Raw genomic sequence first — 20189 nt, 5'->3', positions numbered from 1 at the left:
CACCACACTTTTACAAGCTAAACACACTATGTTAATGTGGACAGAGGGAACTGTAGTCATTGGATGAGGATGAACTTTTCATGGAAACTAGCCCTGCTTCCTCCTTGGCGTGAGTCTACTGCTCCAGCTTTTTAGGCTGGGCTCTGAGGATGGTCTTTAGATGGTTGTCTGTTTAGGGTCCTTGTAACTACCTGGCACCCTAATACATGAGCAATGGCAGAACTGACTGCAGAGCCAGAAGGTCGAAGAAAGACCAGTGGAGGGCGGGCTTGGGAAGGAAAACTACCTGGCAGGGTGTCAGTATAATGTAAGAAGAATTTCATGGGAGCATGGGACGGTGAGATGGCTCAGCAGATAAAGGCATTTGTTGCCAGGCCTGGCGACCTGAGTTTGATCCTCTGAACCTACCTGGTAGAAGGCGAGAACTGACCCCTCCCCCATCACAAAAATTGTCCTCTTATCCCTGTATATGCACATGGCATGCACATGTGTGCATGTACACACCTACACACAAATAAATATAAAGAGAAAATATGTTTTTTTTTTTAACTTAGGGGAGAAAAGTATTTTACTCTCTGCTATTCCGAGACACAGCTGTGGGCACCCAGACTGAGCTTTCTGTGCTTGTTCTGTTTGGCTCGAGGTAGTGACAGGCCCGTTTCAACCTGGAACTTTCCATGGGGTGTAGAGGGTAATCCCCCTTCCTCAGCCTTTGATGGAGCTGCAGCGAGGGGGGAGCTTGGCAGAATCCTGGGTCTTCTGTCTGTTCAAGTGTGTGGTCCCGCCCAGAGCACCCCTTCTGTCCTAACCTTTACCAATCAATGTGTCTCTTCCACCACAGAATCCTTCTGAGGCTGCCCGTGGCCGTTAGACCCAGGTCCTCCTCGCTGAGGAGTCTGAGGTTGGCCTGACATGAGGTTCTCACACCCCTTCATGCCCTTGGATATGGGAGGTGGCTCCCCGGCTAGTAAATGCATGGATGCATCCTTGCTCCAGTGTCCCTTAGCCGTCTTCTCATGGCTTAAAGTGGCTTCATTTTCATCCTAGGGACCCATAAGTATAAGAGCTGACTCTTCCTATCATTTTGGGGGGAGAGATTGTAACTGCAGAGCCATTATGTTTCCCCAGTGGGTGTCTTCAAAACCTCCTCCATGGGATATGCACAGTGCATATCCTGACAGGATCTTTTCATCAACTAAAAATATGTGTGTATCTGTGTGTGTGTGTGTGTGTGTGTGTATGTGTGTTATAGTTCACATGAACCATTCTCTGTCTTTTCTGTTTGTTTTGATGTGCTGTGTTTGTATTGCATGCAGTTTCAGGAAAGCTGCTTTGCCATTTTCTATCATTATCAGAACACCTGAACTCCAAGCCATCCTCCACGCTGCGGACTGCATGCTGCATCTCGGCCTCCCCGCTCTACTGCGTTAGGTCTGAGTCACTGAAGCCTTTGGTTCTTTTCCCTAGGCCTTTTGTGGAAGAGCCACGCCACGTGAAGGTGCAGAAGGGTTCAGAGCCTCTGGGCATCTCCATCGTGAGTGGAGAAAAGGGTGGTATCTATGTCTCCAAGGTGACCATGGGGAGCATCGCTCATCAAGCTGGCCTTGAGTATGGGGACCAGTTACTTGAGGTAAGAGGGTGTGCTCCTTCCTTCCTTCCTTCCTTTCTCCCTACAAAGCAATGTTCCCACACCCATGTTTACTGCCTCAATCATTGATTCTACCCTGGGCATCTTCCTAGTTCAATGGCATAAACCTGAGGAGTGCCACCGAGCAGCAGGCCCGGCTCATCATCGGACAGCAGTGTGACACTATCACCATCCTGGCCCAGTACAACCCACACATTCACCAGCTCAACAGCCACTCCCGCTCCAGGTCAGCTTCCCAGGGGGCTGTGGTCCAGGCTGGGGGTGGAGACATGGGTACAATGGGTGATTACTTACCTGATGCCAGTTCCAAGTTTTTGAGATTCTTCTAGTAAGGGAAGATGATTCACCTCGAATTTGGATCAAGAGGTATCCAGAGACAGGGTCCTGAAACATTAGAGTATCAACAGCTGAGGTCTGGGGGCAGGGGTAGCTGTGGTAACCAAAAGCTGAACTCCTGGTTGACTCTATGTGTGAAGAAACACTGGACACCTGCCTGTACCTGCCCCTAAACTGTGGGTCCCAGGGTAGGTGACAGGAGGTTGTCCTAATGCAGAGCCACCATGCATGGATTGGCAGAGAATAAAAGCAGACGAGAAGAGAAAGTGGCTTTGCGTGTCCTCCAGATTGGATCCCTTTGGAGAGGGTCCCTCATTGGAGTCAGGCCGAGCCTGTGGGGCCTGTGGTAAAGTTCAGACTCTGTGTCTGTCTTTCCAGGACTCAGTGCGTGAAGCCAGATTTCCTAGTCACAGTCTAGGCCTGTTGCCAGTACAGGAAGGGTGGCTCTGGCTGCGTGTGTATATCACATTCCTGTTTTTCACCCCCAGCTCTCACCTGGACCCAGCTGCTACCCCTCACTCTACTTTCCAGGGCAGCAGTGCTGCGACCCCAGAACACCCCTCTGTCATCGACCCGCTGATGGAACAGGATGAAGGTCCTGGCACTCCCCCAGCCAAGCATAGTGCCTCCAGCACCAGGTCAGCATAGGCACGCTGAGTGTCTGTTTGACCTCCAGCTCTAGTAAGACAGAGCCACACCAGGCCTGTCCTTTCCCTTCCTCCCTTCCTCCTTCCCCTTCTCTCCCTCTTCTGTCTGTCTTTCCTTCTTCCATTCTGTTTCCAGACATCCCACCTTTATCATCCAGGAATGCCCTAGGGCTCTGGCCAGCAGGGGCACTGTTGGTGTATGGCCAGGCCCTGGTGAGGGTGGTGAGCTGTGAGATGAGTTCTGTGGCTGCCAGAGTTGTCAGCTGGGTATGGACATTTCCTGTGAGCAGCTGGGTCTCTTGGATAAGCAAGGGAACAGAATGGTATCAGGAGGAGAGGATTTTTATGGGAGCATGTGTTAACCCAGTGTCATGCAGATTGAGGCAGCTCTGCCTGGGGACACTCCTACTGGAACTTCATTTTAGGCAGATTGTCACCAGGGCTGGGCTCTACTTTTATATCCTATTCAGGGTGTCCATGGGTATCTGGCTTCCTCACTGTGTTCCCAGACTCACCTGTATCTCTTCAGTTCCTGAGGGTGAGAACCCTGCTTGAGTTGTTGTAGAAACTGCTCAGGTGTGTCACCGAGTGAGCTGACTGTAAACAGGGGGGCCAAGGCAGGCAAGCTCAGTCCAGGAAGGCATGTCTCCTAAGGCACTGAGGGACAGCTGGGCCAGAAGCATGGTGCTCTGTCCCCTACTGGCTTTCTTGTCTTCTCTCTGAATGGTTTGTTGCCCTCTTCCTTTTGTCTCTCACATTGCTACCCTCAGCCTCCGATCCTGTAGCGACTCAACAGAAGAGAGCCTGTGACCAACTCACCCTTTGGCTCTCAGGAAGCCCAGACCTGCGAAGCAAGCAGGCAGGGCATTGGCCGTGACTTTCTTCCCTCAGTCTGCCCCTCTCCTTGTATGCATTAAGGACTTCATTTTTCTTCCCAAAAGGAGCGTGGGAGATACCAACAAGAAGACCCCTGACCCCCGCATTGTTTTCATCAAGAAATCCCAGCTGGATCTGGGGGTGCACTTGTGTGGTGGGAACCTGCACGGAGTGTTTGTGGCTGAAGTGGAAGATGACAGTCCTGCCAAGGGTCCTGATGGCCTCGTCCCAGGAGACCTCATCCTTGAGGTAAGTTCTTCCACTGTGTGTGCCAGGCCATGCTCATGTGTTGTCAGCTTGTGTCCTTTCACATGACACAGGATATGGAATATGGAATTCCCCTTTACCCAGCAACTTGTCAAGGGAGGTTATTCGTGTTCTAAACGATGGGTGCTACCAAGCCCTCCCTAGGCAGTGAGGTGAGCCACCAAGGCACCCCAAGGGCTCAGCTTTGGCTCTGATCGGGGACAGCCATAGGAAGTGCCAGTCTCATGAGCCATATGTCTCTGAGGTGACTGGTTTGGCTCTTTCTCACTCTCAGGGTCTCCCATCCCCTGGGGGAGATGGCCTATAGGTGGCTGTCTTAGTTAGAGTTAATATACATATATATACATACATACATACATACATACATACATACATATATTTGCTGTGATGAAACACCATGGCCAAAGCAACGTTGGGAGGAAAGGATTTATTTCAGCTTCCCCTTCCAGGTCACAGTCCATCACTGAGGGGAGTCAGGGCAGAACTCAAACAGGACAGCAACCTGGAGGTAGGAGCTGAAGCAGAGACTATGGAGGAGTGCTGCCTACTGGCTTGTTCTCTGTGGCCTGCACAGCCTGCTTTCTTATAGAGCCCAAGTCCAGCAGCCCAGGGGTGGCCTCACCCACAGTGCACAGTGGGCTGTACCTTTCCACATCAATCACTGAGTAAGAAAATGCTCTATAGGTTTGCCTACATCCCAATCCTATGGAGTTATTTCCCCAGTCGGTGCTCCCTCCCTTCAGATGACTCCAGCTTATGTCATCTTTACATAAAAATGTCCAGCACAGTGCCACAGATACAGTTTCTTAAGCAGGAAGTAAAGGTCACCACTGCTAGGTGATTCCATTGGCTCTAGTAGCCATGAAGTCATATAGGGCAGGGGCACTGGGGAGGCCCGTGGCAGGGAAGCAGGCAGAGTCTCAGACCAGGCACCGTTCTGCAACCTTCTGAGAACCCAAGCGATCCCTGCCACTGTCTGTCTGACCCTGGTTCCCTGTCCCTGGTCAGTATGGCAGCCTGGACATGCGCGGCAGGACAGTGGAGGACGTCTATGTGGAGATGCTGAAGCCTAAGGGTAGCCTTCGCCTGAAGGTGCAGTACCGTCATGAGGAGTTCACCAGGGTCAAGGGCCTGCCGGGAGACAGCTTCTACATCAGGTGCCAGCATGGGTTAGGGCCAAGGGAGGGGCTCTCTGTGGAAAGTTCATAGGGTGACTGGATGCCCTAGATCGCTTGTCCCCAAGGCCCAGGCTCAGGCCATCATTAGCATTGCTTTTATCTATATGAGATGCTTCCTCCTCCTCCTCCTCCTCCTCCTCCTCCTCCTCCTCCTTCTCTTCCTCCCCCCCCTTCTTCTTTTTGGTGGGGAGGGATTAAGAATACAGGGATTTTGAGACCTGAAGCCTCTTACCTTGTGGGTTGTGTTCCTCCTGCAATCTCCCCTGAGTCTCTCAGATCCCTCTGCAGTATGCATAGATCCCAGGTGCCCATGGTGCCTGTAAGTCATGTGGGTGTCATGATGTGGGATGGTATCAGACTCCTGTCATGTCCCCCACAACCTGAGACCATGGAGTCCATAAAAACTTGCATGAGTGATACTCTTCTCGCTCTGCAGGTGGGAAGTGACATGTTTTCCATCCTAGGGAGGGAACAGTTTGCAGGAAGCAGTGACTTCAACTTCAGAAACAGGCAGATAGAAAATGTCTGTTTGAAAAGACATCTTAGAAGAAGTCTTTCCCCAGTGGGGATGAGCTCTTAGCATCAGGAAAGGAAAGAGGATAACTCTATCCTGCTCTGTATGTATGTGAGGGGCCCCTTCGGGATGCCCCCAAATCCTTTCTTCCTGATATCTGGAGACAACAGAGACAGCTGCCTCAAAAGGCAAGAGTGTGGTATGGCGTCTTCAACCTGTGTCCTCTGTTCAATTGTCCAGGGCCCTATATGACCGTCTGGCAGAGGTGGAGCCTGAACTGAGTTTTAAGAAAGATGACATCCTGTACGTGGATGATACGTTGCCCCAGGGCGTGTTTGGGTCCTGGATGGCCTGGCAGCTGGATGAGAATGCCCAGAAGATCCAGCGTGGGCAGATTCCCAGCAAATACGTGTAAGTCTTCTCCATCTCTAGGCGGGGACCACAGTGTGGAGTGGGACCTGCCTCACAGGGTGACACTCGCCTGAGCTGCTGGGAAACTGATTCCTTGGGAGCTGCAGCTGCAGCACATGTGGCCCAGAAAGCTGCTCTTCGAAGTAGGCAGTTTACAGAGGCGCCACGGCGAATCAGGATGCATAATCTCTTCTTCTAAACAGCCATGAAGCTATAATTCTTATAGCAGATGAGTCCATCCAAGTGACTGATACAGGGGCCTGTATGTTCACAAGATACGTGCAATCATCTCCACCGTTATTTGATTTACTTATAGGCAGGCAGGCACGCACGCATGCATGCACGCACGCACGTGCGTTTGGATAGGGTCTCATGTATCCTCAGGTTGACGTAAGACTTGCTATGTAGACAAGGTGACCTTGGGCTGATTCTCCTGCCTCCATCTCGTGAGTGTTCAAACCATAGGCATTGTACCACTACACTCAGTTTATGTGGTACCTTGAACATGCTAGGCAAGCACTAGATCACAATTCCAGTTAGTCCAGAATTAATCTTAAAGCATGTTCATTACCTCTGAAAGAAACCCAATTAACTATTATGCTGTGTTACCCTGTGACTGTTTTTGATTGCTGTAACAAAATATTTGAGGCTGAGAAATTCACAAGAAAAAGAGGTTTGTTTTGGTCCTGGAGGCTGAGAGCATGAAGTCAGGTGGCCTCATCTGTTCAGCATCTGGTGAAGCCCTTTAGGCCACGTCACAATATGGTAGGGGAGCAAAAGGAAGGAAGAGCTCCTATAGCAAAACAGGAAGTGTCTTAGTGTTCTATTGCTGTGAAGAAGCACCATGACCACATCAAGTCTTATAAAAGCAAGCATTGAATTGGGGCTGGCTTACAGTTTTAGAGGTTTAGTCCGTTGTTGTGGTTGTGGTAAGACAATGGTGCTGGAGAAGTAGCTGAGAGTTCTATAAAGGAGAGAGAGACTCTGAGACTAGCTTTGGCTTTTGAAACCAACAAAGCCACACCTCCTACCACTCCCTGATGACCAAGCATTCAAATCTATGAGTCTCTGGGGGCCGGTCTTATTTAAACCACTGCAACAATCACTACTACAAAGCCAGGGTAGCTCTTTCTTTAACAGTGTACTATTGGAGGACATAACTGATCCTTTCTGAGGGTAGAGACCCAATCAATCTCCATTACACAGTCTCTTAGAGAAACCTCGGTACTCCAGCTCAGTACTGCTACTCTGGGGATCGAGTCTCCTGCAGCATGTGGACCCAAATCTAAATCACAGCACACTACTGCTTCTGCCCCAGCCCTAAGCCATTCATCTGCACTTAGAATCTGTAGGTGTCCCTTTAGGCGCTTCATGCAAATACAGTCACATGCACACAGTCCAACTGTAGTGTCTGTACCTCTCATGCCCGGAAGCACAGCTAGCAGTGTCACTGGCCCCCACTGCTGCCTTGAGCTCTCTGAAGCTGAACCCTGAACTTTTTGTTGCCATGGTGATGCCTGAGAGCCCCGAGGCACTGGAAAGGCCGGTAGTTGGGGAGGGCTGAGAGTGTGGCTGGGGGAACCTAGCTTCCTCCTCCCCATGGTCCTCCCAGCATTGTCATTCTCTGTGGCTGCAGGATGGACCAAGAGTTCTCCCGGAGGCTCAGCATGTCCGAGGTCAAGGATGACAACACAGCCAAGACGCTGTCAGCAGCTGCACGCCGTTCTTTCTTCCGAAGGAAACATAAACATAAACGCAGTGGGTCCAAAGATGGCAAGGACCTGCTCGCCCTGGACACCTTTTCCAACGACTCCATTCCTCTCTTTGAAGGCAAGTGCTGGGCTCATTTCAATGGACTCCGGGGGTGCGGGTGGTGGGGTATCAAAGCTTCACCATGAGACTTCACATAGCTTACATGCCTTTTGGTACTCATTTGTGGGTCTCCCTGCTCCCGTTGGCTGGTTTGGTGCACAAGGGAAAAGGGAGCAGATGTTAAGCTGGGGCTTTGGAAGCCCTGTGAGTACATACTGTGAATGAGCACACTGGGACCAGCTATCAGGGTGCAGATCAACTTTATTTAGGGTGATTCAAGGCTTATAAAGTTTTGGGTGACTGAGGGTAGGAACATCCAGGATGGTCAAAGGTCATTTGCTGGAGGCTTAATGTCCCTAACATACCTCATTAGCATGGGGAAGCTTTTCAGCAATCTCAGGTGTTGACCGAACAGGTTTTATCAGGAGAAAGAAAATCGATCCTGTTAGATTATTGGAGGCTACGTGACATTCCTCAGGCAGAGGCATATGTGTGTGTGTGTGTGGGGGGGGGGGGACCGCTTAGAATTCCCCAGACAAGGTCAGTGAAGGAGAAGCCCTGCTAATGAAGGGAGTCTCCCATATTGTGCCAAGCCCAGGGGCTTTCCTGTCATGGTGGACCTTAAGTAGCAGTTTTCCCAAACTCATCTGTAGGTGGATATTGCGGCTAGTAGGAAGGTCCTGAGAGTCTGCAAGTGCAGCGTGTGACTTTAATCCTCAAGGTCTCTTCTTGGCCACCATATTTATTTGTACCTCCAGCCCTGTTTCAGAAGGGAGAAAGGCAAGGCAAATGTGGCAAGGGTTAGGAGGCTGGAGAGATGGCTCATTACGTAAAAGTGCTTGCTGTGCGGGCTTAAGGACCCAGTTCAGATTCACACAGTAAAAGCCAGGAGTGGCATGTCTGTGATCCCAGCACTGGGAACTGAGAAAGACTGAGGGGGCTCATGGCCAACCAGCCTAGCTGAAACAGGAAACTCTGAGGTCAGCGTCAGTGGGTGTGGTTTCTGCGCCATGCATGTTTCCTCTGGCTCATGCTGTTCACTGCTCGGCCTTTCTTGCTTCATTCATGTATCCATCAGTGATTTTTGACTAGATCCTTCCCAGTAGGATGCTGAGCTAGGCTAGAGCTGTGTGGACTAGGAATGTTAGAGGCTTTTCTGGCTGATGGCCCATGTAGGAGGAGGCCATTGGTCCTGAGAGGCAAGGGTTAGGTCCCTGTCATCAACACGGCCCCATGGCTGGGTGTGGTGTGTTCACCATCCTGGACAGACAGGGTGTGGGGCCACTGGGCAGTGGACTATGGGAATGGGTTTCTTATTTCCTCCCTCCTTCTTTCCTTCCTTCTCATCTTTCAGATGAAAATCCTGCCAGGCATGGTAGCACATATCTTTAATCTCAGCACTTGGAAGGCAGAGGCAGGTAGACTTCAGAGTTCAAGGATGGCCTGGTCTACATAAAAAATAGCCAGGTCAGCTGGGGCTACATAGTGAGACACTGTCTCAAAAGAAACAAAAAAAATTAAGCCCGGTGACTGTTCCCTGTTACCATCAGGCCAGCTGGGTAGACACAGCCCCTGGGGAGTCCTAGTCGTCTCTCAGTTTCTGTACAACCTATAGCTTTAGTGTGGGGTTGTATGCATATAAGTGTTATATATATAATGTTTAAGCATACACAAAAAGCTTATTTTTTGGTGATATTGTTGGTTCCGCTTTGCCTTTTACCTCGAAAGCCTGAAACACGATCGATCCCTACATGAACAGAGCAATTTGCCCTGTGTTACTGTGAGGTTTCTCTTGTGGTTCTTAACCAGGCCCACTTGCCTGCCCTCTTCTTTCTTTTGGGCTATGCTCTTGGGCACTCACTTCTTTATTCCACGGGCACCATCTTACATGTGCTCAGTGAGGGGCTGGTGGGTGTGGTGGGTGTGTCCGTATCAGTTCTATGGAAGTTCTGCACTACTTATTAAAAAAAAATCTTATATTTATTTTGTATGTGTGTGAGTGTTTTACCCGAATGTACATATGTGCACCACGTGTGTGACATTGCCTGCAGAGACCAGAAGTGGGTGTGAGATCTCCCCGGGGGCTGGAGTTATAGATGTTTTTGAGTCACCATGTGGGTGCCAAGAACCTGGAAGGACACCTGTGCTAGTAACCACTGAGCCATCTCTCCAGCCTCGCCACTCATTTTGAAACTGCTTTTAGCACCGGATGCCTTCTGGATTGTTCTGTTTTCCTGCAATGTCCCTTCTGTCACTGAAAAAAAACCTCCCTGTCTTATTTCCAGTGGTGTGCCCTTTGGAAAATCTGTAATGTGTGATGCTGTCTTTTCCAATCCCATTTCCTGTTGCTTGGTCTCCACCCACTCTTTTCTGGCCACCGGAGTTCATACTTTGAACTTCTTTGTAGTATTGTTTACTGTTCCTGGGGTAGGGCAGAGTGATGTGGGGTGGGGCAGGGTAGGGCAGGCTGGGCTGGCTGGGGTAGGGTAGGGTAGGGTGCTTTTATTTCACTTTCTGTGGCAGGTGGTGTTTTAACATGTTGTATCAGAGAATGCCCTGGAAGGACATGAACGTGAGCAAAGCACAAATCTTCCATTACTGTGTAATCAGGACTTGTAAAGTGTCCCTGTGGCCTACTCTGTCTTTTCTTTGTGATTGCCTCTTCCCTGTTCCCTTGTCTGTCCTTCCACTCTACTTTGGGAATAATAAAGTATTTCTATTGCCTTGCCAGTTTTCAGTTTGTAGTCTTTTGGGAATTTGAGTGGCCTTCACCACCTACCTCTGACTGATGGCCCAGGGCATCTCGTGGGCTGGTTCTTAAGAAGTCTGAAGCGCTAGCCCTGTCACCTCCACTCACCAGCACCCCAGCTTCCATACCATTCCTGTTGTCCCCTCAGTCCTCTTCACCTCTCTTCCCGCCCACTGTCTGTCTGTCTGTCTGTCTGTCTGTCCATCTGATCTTGTCATCTTTCTGCTTCCCTTCAACACTTCTTAGGAATGCTTAGTATACTCGGGGATGCATTTTCTCCATTTTGTCCAGCAATGCTTTATCACTTTCCCCTTCTATATAGAATCTTAGGTTGGTGTTCACAGCCACACTGGTATGTCAGGAAGTTGGTACCAAGCCTCCACTAGATGGCCACATCTATAGGTGTCCTGGGAGCTCATGAGTCACTTGTATGGGATTTGCATATGGCCTAAGTTCATCTCTCACATACTTGACTGTCTCTAGGTTAGTTAGAACACCTGACTTCAATATTTCTATCTCCAGTTGATTGAATCTGTGAACTCAAAACTATTAATACAAAGGGTGGACTGCGTTTTATTTAAGAACTTTTAATTCCCATTCTTAAAGCTAGAAGGGACGGCTCAGTGTGTAAAGAGGCTTGCTGAGCAAGTCTGGAGACTTGAGTTTGATTCTCTGATCTCATATAAAGGTGAAAGGAAAGGATTGACTCTGTAAATGTTTCTTCAGACCGTCACACGTGGCATGCATGCCTACGCTCACAGATGGCATGCACAAGTCAAAAAATGCTGTTCAAGGCTGGGAAGATCGTTCCACGAGTAAAGCAAGCGCTTTTACCTGGCAAGTGTTGAGGGCCAGAGTTCAGATCCCCAACACTTACATAAATGCTGTGGGAGAGCTAGCAAGGAAGACAGCCTGTGTCAGCTTCTAGTGTGCTTGTATGTGCGTGCGCACACACACACATACACACACGTGCACACACACACAAAATACAAGGGGGATATTTTTATGGCTGCTGTAAAAAAAAATCACTATAGTTTAAAACAGTGAATATTCATTCTGAAAGCCAGATGTCCAAGACCAGTGCCACAGATCAAAGTTAAGGTGCCAGCAGACACCACAGTCCTGCAGAGCTCTGAAGGACGGTCTGTTCCTAACCTCTGTTTGCTCTGGGCACATCACTGTTGTCTTGAAACCTCTTTCTGCTTCTTCTTCTCCCCTTCTCCCCTGTGTCTGCCTCAAAATTCTATGTTCTGATGGGGACATCTGTGGTGGCATTTAAGGTTCTCCCAGACAACTCAAGAGAACTTTTCCTCTCCAGAAAAGGCAATAGTCATAGATTGTTGGGACCAAGAAGTTTATCACTTTCCCCTTCTATATAGAATCTTAGGTTGGTGTTCACAGCCACACTGTGGTATGTCAGGAAGTTGGTACCAAGCCAACTTCCAGCTCTCAGACCTACCAGATGATGTTTCTATGAGTGTGGCCACTACTGTTTTTATGCTTAGGGTAACATCCCCTAGGCCAAGTGGGTTTGGGCATTGTCTCTGATCCTGGCATCAGGCCTTGTTCTGCTGCCCAGGTGTGCTTACCTTCGTGTTCTGAGTCTACAGCTTAATGTTAGAGAACGTTCTAAGCCATCGTTTGCTTCTATGGCATCTTAGTTCTCTGACCAGATCTTGTTGGTCTTGAGTCTCCTGCATGCTTTGCATGCCCTCTTTCTCTCATTGCTCAGCCAGCTGGGCTCCTTCCCATTGACTTTGTCCTGTGCTCTGTCTGGCTCATCCATGCTGACCAATGTCTTAATTTCAGAAACTGCCTTATTGAGTGCCAGAGTTTCCATTTGATCTTTTTTTTTTTTTTTTTTTCGAGACAGGGTTTCTCTGTGTAGCCCTGGCTGTCCTGGAACTCACTTTGTAGACCAGGCTGGTGTCAAACTCAGAAATCCGCCTGCCTCTGCCTCCCGAGTGCTGGAATTAAAGGCCTGTGCCACCACGCCCGGCTCCATTTGATCATTTGTAATAGGCTCTTGTTCTCCTGCCAAGGCTGCCCAGATCTTGTCTATCATAATAAAACTCTCTACCTGTGAGGATTGTCTGTCCTGACGGGGCGACTCTCAGTCATCTTTGCTGTGCTCCATCCTGCTTCTGTCTTGCTTTAAAAACGTGCCTGGAAATTGTCAGTTGAACTGTCAAGAACAGGGAATGTTAAGTCTGAGAGTTAAGTCTTCCAGCAGCACCTCAGGAGCCAGCACTGGTGGCCGCCTAGGTCCAAGGAGAGGCTGGGCTGACCTCGGGCTGGACTGCAGCTTCTGTGCTGTGTGCAGTTCACCCTGATACCTGGAGCTGGCACCTGGGGCTCAGCCCCTCTGCTCTGCGGTTTTGTATTTTTCTTACACATTTCCCTTCTCGTTTCTTAGAGCTATGGAGTTTGGCAGATGCTTCCAGGGACACCACTGATTTAGACTTAGAGTTTTAATTTCTAAATTTTCTTTGTATTTATTTGTAAGTGGGAGATATAGGTACCTCTATCCATGCACACACATGGTATGCACGCCCTCCCCCTACACACACACACGTCCGAGCGAGCACCACACATGTCCACTCCCTCACACATGGCATACGTTCCCCCGTCCCACACACAGTCATTTCATGTACAATTAGAAAAATGCTGTACAAGGAGCTGGAGAAATTGTTTCATGAGTAAAGCATGCATGGTGTGTGCACATGCGTGTTTATGGTTGAGCATGCACTAAAAAGAGGCCAGAGAAGTCTATAATCTTTATTTCTTCGAGACAAGGTCTCTTGCCGAACCAGGAGCTAGGCTGGCAGCTGTCTTATCTCTGTCCCTACATGGCTGGGGTTCCAGCCAGGTAGCCATGACTTTTTACGTGGGTGGGGATTTGAGTTCAGGAGCTCGAGTTTGCATAGTCAGCTTCCCAGACTCCAGCTCTCGTCCCTCCCTTTCCACTGCAGCTCTGGCTCTCTCTTCAGGTTGTGGCTGCTGTGAATACCCTAAATTCCAGTTTTGTCTCACTTGCTATGGATCTATCCTGCACACTCGCCTGAGCTCCACTGTCGGACAGCAGCTCTCTGCCCAGCTTTACATTTTACTTGTGCATGGAATAGTGCAGAGTCCTCAAGAGAGGGCCAGGACTCCCTGTGATGCCTTCCAGAAACAATATGAGGGGGAGATGGAGCTACAAGCCATTCATGGTATCTTGTCATTCTTGTTGGATGTTAGCAACATATAACACACACACACACACACACACACGGCAGGGAATTTTTTTCTCAATCTATAAATACCAGCCTACAGTAATAACTGTCATTTGGAAAGACATACTTCCGATGTAATGGCAGCATCTGAGGAGGCTAGCATGGAGGATTACATCAACAATATTGGTTATATCTGTGTTTCTAGTTATTTAAAAGGAAAGTGCATGGGCATTCCAAGGTCACGGATGTAGACTACAGACTAATTGGTCCCCAGGTCAAGAAGCACTGTATAGAAACTTGTGTAATGCATCCCTATGGGCGAGCACATAGATGGGCATTTTCAGGCAAGACAGACGGCATTCACTCCCTTTGTTCTGCCCGTGGGGTTGATCTCTGCACATGGGTGTCTGTATTTCCAGGTAGCTGTGTCACTGCCTTCTATCTGTAGCGTCCCAACCGAGGTGTGCGGACCCCACAGAGTCCTGGCCTCCCTACATCTACCTGTCAGTCACCTTGGGCCCTCATTCAGCCTGTTCTTCCTGCCCCCATCTTAAGCCTGGCCTCATCCAGTCTGAGCTACGTCTCCCTAGCACGCCCCTAACTTCTCACTCTCACACCTGGAATCTTCATACAGCATCTATCTGGGTATCAGGTGTTGCTGCCTTGGGACCCCAGTTAGCGTGAGCTTCCAAAGGGCAGAGGCCAGACACTTGTATCTTTTTGTGTTTCTGAGAAGCCAGTGTACTGCATCTGGGAGTCTCTAGGAAGGCAGCTGCCTGACCATCTCTTCCTGTGAGAACTTTGTGCATCTGAGGGTGAGGTTCCCATTGTATTAACTAGGAAGATTGCCTGATCACTAAAGCTAAACTGGAGCAGCAGCGGAAGCCTCACAGGAGGCTCATCCTTCTGCAGCATACAGGCTGAGCTGGTGGGCATCCAGGGGGAGTGGCCCTGTGGTCAACACCCAGGGCCCTTCTGTCTTCTGTCTGTATGGGTAGAGCTGGCTCAGAGCACCACCTCTTCTGATCCAAGGGCAGGGGCCAACGATGTACCTCATCTCCCCTGTCCTTCTTGTCCATGTCCTATGGCTTCCAAGCCTTGGTGTAGTGGGCATGGGATAATTGAGGAAGACCTGGAGTAGAACGAAGGGTAAGATGATTGGACATCAGTTGTTTCCAGTGTCCTCAGAGGCAGAGAGACTCATGTAGACTCTTGACTGACTCCATAGCGGTCATGTTCTGGTGTGTCTGAGATGTAGAACTCATCCTGATGAAGCCAGACAAGCTGGCTACTATCCCTGGCCTAGTTCTGAGAGATGAAGAAGACAGACATGCCCAAGGTAAGTAAGGTCAGGTGGGCCGATGTAGATGAACAAGCTCAGGGCATGGCTGCCCAGTTCTGCTTTCTTCTGTCCAGACTGGGCTCATGACACTGTCCCCCGTCTCTCTTAGACTCAGTGAGCCTGGCCTATCAGCGGGTCCAGAAAGTGGACTGTACCTCTCTTCGGCCTGTTCTCATCCTGGGACCTTTACTGGATGTGGTGAAAGAGATGCTGGTGAATGAGGCACCTGGCAAGTTCTGCAGATGCCCACTTGGTAAGGGATGCCCTGTGCCCACTAGGTGTGTCTGTCCCTATTTATCTACCTTTCTGGCCATGCAGAGTAATTGGCATACAGAGTCTAAGGGTTTTCCTGATGCGTACAGACCCACCTGTGGCCCTCTGTTCTCTCCAAGAAAGCAGATAGTAGTTTGGGTCTCTATGCTGATGATCAGTTGTGCTGTCTGCATTACCCAGCACCTTGACTTCTGCGTCTTACCATACAGAGGTGATGAAGGCTTCCCAGCAAGCCATTGAGCGGGGTGTCAAAGACTGCCTGTTTGTGGACTACAAGCGAAGGAGTGGCCATTTTGATGTTACCACTGTAGCTTCAATAAAGGAGATCACAGAAAAGGTACCTAGGCCTTTGGCCTAAGGGCTGAGCTCCTCTGGTATCTGGAACCCTCTGCCCTGGCTTTAAAGCCCTGGCTAGCTCACCTGTCTAGACCTTCTGCTCTTGGTCTCATCCTCCTGAATACTATGAGTCTCTGCCTTCATCACTAACACAGCTCCCTGAGAAGCACCGAGGTGTCAGCAGCACTGTAGGTATATACAGCTCTGCTTTCTGAGGGCTGCCGAGGAGAGCTTTAAACTCTGGGAAGGCCTTCTAAGACCATTCTTAGATGGGTCCTGAACACATGGATACAGAGAGCCACCCACCCAGTCCCTGACCCCACAAAGGCCAAGAGTGTCTCTTGATGCCTTTGACATCCTGGAGTCCGTATGCCGTAGGGACTGAGTTAGCTGCAAGGTGTGCTAGCAAAGTAGACACTCCTAGCTCCTCCTCAGGCCTCTGGCCTTTTACCTTCCTTCACCAGCTACTTCTCTGGTCTGCAGTTCCCTCTTCCACAGACAGTGTGAGCTGCCCATTAGTTTTCTGATGTGGACAGGCTTCAGTTAGGAACCGTCCCTCAGTGGGGAGAGCTACATGCAGGCTTTCTTAGGCTGCCCCCCTTCCTGGACGCTGAGGAGCTCCTGGGTACATTTCTGTTATAGCCCTACAAAGCCTTGTGTCCCCCTCCTCCACCACAGGTCCCCATTCTTGTTCAGTGGAACAGATTTGTGAGGCCAGGGTAGGGTGGGGCTCCAAGTCCACATTGAGGTGTGGACTTGCCGACCAGTTCCTACTTAGACCTCAGCAGCCATCAGTGGGTGGGGAGAGAGAGAGATTCCCCCAGTGGATTCTCCCTTCCTGGCTTAAGTGGTCTTCCAGAAACCTTGCTTATGCTCTCTGGTATTTTTGAGTGTAGAGGAAGATAGAGTTGAGTCCCTCCTGGGGGAGGGGCGGGGGGTGGGTGGGTAGAGGATAGTCCCCTTCCCCGCTGTGCGTATTCACTCTCTGCCCCTGTCCTTCAGAACCGACACTGTCTTCTGGACATCGCCCCGCATGCCATCGAGAGGCTGCACCACATGCACATCTACCCCATTGTCATCTTCATCCGCTACAAGAGCGCCAAGCACATCAAGTGGGTGTCTGGGCCTGCAGGCTCCCTGCTGGGGGTGGGCCCAATGCTGGGACGATGACAGCACTCCCCTCAGAACCAGAACCTGTTAGCCAGGCTGTGCACCTCCTTCCTGTTTGTGCACAACCACACTTCCAGAGCCCCCTTTCTTTCCTCTCAGCATGTGGTGCAGAAGGTCAGAGGAACTGTGTAGCCTGAGCTAAGTCCAGCTCAGCTGCACTCACTGAGGCCTCTCTCTGCTTGGCATTTCTGTGCTGGTGAGCTCCTGGCGCCAGTGTTGGGAGCCAGCTAGTGTGTCTGCCAGCTTTGATTATATCCTGGATACCGAGGTGCCCAGACTCCCCGTCAGTCCACAGTTCCCTATACAGCCTAGAGGCTGCTCATTTAGGGGAACGCTCCCTAAATCCTCTGCCCTACCTAACCAATACCGGCCTTCACGGAGGCGCCTGACACCCTGGACCAAGGAAGAGGGGAACCAGGGGTAGGTCCAAGACTCATCCTAGTTCCCTGTCTACCCCTGCAGGGAACAGAGAGACCCTGTCTACCTGAGGGACAAGGTGACACAGAGGCATTCCAAAGAGCAATTCGAAACAGCACAGAAGATCGATCAGGAGTACAGCAGGTACTTTACAGGTAAGGGTGTGGGCCCAGCCAGCCAGGAGCTGGGGCTTTTCCTCAAGTGACATTCATTCCTAAGAATGACAGCAGCGCAGCTTTTGCAGACAGGCTGGGCTAAGCTGCCCCATACCCTTCATTACATAGACATTCAGCCCAAAGGCCCAGGCCAGGGTCAGAGCTATTCCAGGTGGCAGCAGCTTTTGGGCATGGTCTGACCACAACATGCAGTAGGAGCCAACTCAGCACAAACACCCAGCAACATAATCACGGTGACCCCAGACAGGTTGGGAACGCAAGAGCCCAGATGGACCAGCAGTGTAGGGTTCAGGTCTAGTTGAATACTTCCAGAGGCCCTAGCCTTGTCTCATTTTCATTTCTAGCTTATCACAGACCAAATGAAAAAGAGAAATGTTTAAAAAAAAAAAAAAAAAGCCCAAACTACATATACTGATCTGTTTTTAAATTAGGTTAAAGAGAAACAAAATGACATAAACTCTGTTACTTTCTGAATGTACCTGGCCCTCTCAGCGTTTGTCCACTGTGCCTTGGAGTAGCACTAGCCTGCCAACTAGGTCCTCACTCACCTTTACTCTGTCCCTTGCCACCTGTCCCCTCTACCTCCTCACATGCCCCCAGGCTGCTGCTTCAGTCCTCAGTACAGGGCATGCCAGCCTCTGCCTCCCCTGCCCAGGCACTGTGATAGGCAGTTTGTGAGCCGTCAACTGCATTCAGGTGACTGGGGTCTCTCCTTTGCCCAGTTTCCTGCTGAAAGCAGGAGTCATGTCAGGGAAAGTCAAAAGGCCCGCAGACAAGCAAGCAGGAGAGAGCAGGCTGTGCCCATTTCCCTTAGTGGTGGGGACCATCTTACGACGAGCTGACCTAATCTGCTTGTGTTTGCTTTGCTTCTCTGTAGGGGTTGTCCAGGGTGGAGCCCTGTCCAGCATTTGCACTCAGATCCTGGCCATGGTCAGTCAAGAGCAAAGTAAAGTCCTGTGGATCCCTGCTTGCCCACCCTAGCAGAAAGCTCTGCCAGAGGCACCTCCATGAGTGGACGGTGCGGACAGCTGGCGGCTCTTTTCCAGTCAGTAGAAGTCTGTCTGTCTGTCTATGGACAAGTTGGGAAGGACCCAGAACCAGGACTCCAGGAACACTTCCTTCGTTGGACGGAGAGCCACAAAGATTTGGGCCCAGCTGGTGGACAGCACTACTCATATGTGCGCTTTAAAACAAAAAAAGCAGAAACACAAAAGACTTGACCATCCCATAGCCAGCCCAGCAGAGGTGCTGCTGTGCCCAGGACCTTCCTGATCACAAGTTTACAAGCCTTTTCTAAGTATCTGGTTGTCTATGTTTACTTGAATGGCTCCACGTCGGTGCCCAGCCCCTGACCCCGCCCCGTTCCTCCCTGTTGGTTTGATGTTACTGTCTTGGGCAGGACAATTCTGGAATCTCATGCGGTAGTGGGATGCTTAGCTACAGGAGGTTTCTGTCAGTGGGACCAGAGCTTTGACAGACTTCCTGCTTCTTGGTGGCCCCTCCCCTGGAAGACATAACAACTGCGGGTGCTCAGACCACTGTTGGTACCAGAACCAGTGCCTTGGTGGGGCCATCTTGCCACGGCAGCACTCCCTCACTGGAAAGGCAGCTTTGGCGTTCTTGCAGATTCACCTCTCGGCCTTTCTCCTGCCTCCTTGGCCTCTTGTTTCTTCCCCAGCTGCAGTTTATATTTAAGCATCACAGTTTAGTCAGTCCTAGACTTCCTCTGCAGGGGTCATGGGTGTGCCATTGCTTCCCCATAGGCTCTGAGATGCTAGGCCTGCGGCAGCCTTTGTCAGTGCAAGGTTGCAAGGTAACCCTTACTCTGGCATTGATGTAACAGCTCTTTCTGGCATAAAACTATTCATGTCACAGACTTTGAAATGAGAGCTTCTAGTGGGTACAATGGTCAGACTCATAAGAAGAAAACCTGGGAGCTTTTTCATCTTGATTACAACATTCTCAGCTTGATTCCACAAGGATATCCCCATTCTTTGTTAGGTTTTCTGGTTTTGTTTTTCAATCTATTTTTCAACCCCCACCCCCTCCCCTCACCGCACTTCTGATGCCTGACCTATCTGCTAAAGAGCTGATTCAGTCCCTTCTTCAACTGTGTGTCCTGTTAATAGGTACTGTACTGGGTTCTGTGTGTCATTGGGGTAGTACCTATATTTTAATACTGTTCCTAACATTTCATTTTACTAGCAAGAAATCTTTGATTTCATTTTATTCTTTGTAACTCTAGACATTAGATTGTAGTTTGGCTATTATTGACATTTTTTTTTAAAAAGGGATATATTTTCTTGCACAGCTGTTTAAGGGGTGAGAGAGAGACAGTTGCAGCCCTCAAGGCTGTTCTGTGCCTTACAGGCACGCATTTTCTAGCTCAGACAACTGAGGAAAAAACTGCAGCCCACGCTCAAGGTCTTACTCTGCGCAGTTACAGGACAGGGGCTATTTCCCTGGTCATAGGCCCTGTTCGGTGTTCAGCGAGGAGGCAGGTATGGATCTGACAGGTGGGACATGCTGTACTAAAATGTTACTTTGTATCAAAAACAAAACAGACTTCAGTTCAACAAATAAAGGTCAGTTTGTGTAATCCCTGTGTGTAGACCCTGGTGGAGGCAGCTCCTCCTTCTGCTCACCCTGTTTGTAGCGTCTTCTCTCTCCTGGCCTTTGTTTATTCCAGAACCAGGCCTCTGCAGCTCTGGGACTGGAAGCCTTGCATAGCTGCTCTCCACTGGGACCCATGAGTGCCAGAGCCACTGTCCTCGGGCTGATGAACGAGGTTCACTGACAATCCGTAGTTTCTTACCTGATGC

At 50.0% G+C, this 20189-nt stretch overlaps 1 protein-coding gene across 3 annotated transcripts in view; it reads left to right on the top strand.

The window, feature by feature from the left end:
- The window catches only part of Dlg5 (discs large MAGUK scaffold protein 5), a 114324-nt gene extending 94358 nt beyond the window's left edge, over positions 1-19966 (top strand). For all 3 annotated transcript variants that reach the window (XM_021181701.1, XM_029469074.1, XM_029469073.1), the window contains 12 exons: positions 1468-1630; positions 1741-1874; positions 2473-2622; positions 3573-3756; positions 4783-4931; positions 5707-5877; positions 7514-7707; positions 15105-15248; positions 15478-15605; positions 16607-16716; positions 17237-17346; positions 18245-19966. In XM_021181701.1, the coding sequence (XP_021037360.1) occupies positions 1468-1630; positions 1741-1874; positions 2473-2622; positions 3573-3756; positions 4783-4931; positions 5707-5877; positions 7514-7707; positions 15105-15248; positions 15478-15605; positions 16607-16716; positions 17237-17346; positions 18245-18348 (1741 nt within the window). In that variant the 3' untranslated portion in view covers positions 18349-19966. The remainder of the gene's footprint in view (positions 1-1467; positions 1631-1740; positions 1875-2472; positions 2623-3572; positions 3757-4782; positions 4932-5706; positions 5878-7513; positions 7708-15104; positions 15249-15477; positions 15606-16606; positions 16717-17236; positions 17347-18244) is intronic.
- Positions 19967-20189: the final 223 nt, after the last annotated feature.

This window comes from Mus caroli, chromosome 14, assembly GCF_900094665.2.
Source record: "Mus caroli chromosome 14, CAROLI_EIJ_v1.1, whole genome shotgun sequence".
Lineage (NCBI taxonomy): Eukaryota > Metazoa > Chordata > Mammalia > Rodentia > Muridae > Mus > Mus caroli.
The sequence above is the reverse complement of the archived record's forward strand: the minus strand, read 5'-3'. Positions and strand labels throughout refer to the sequence as shown.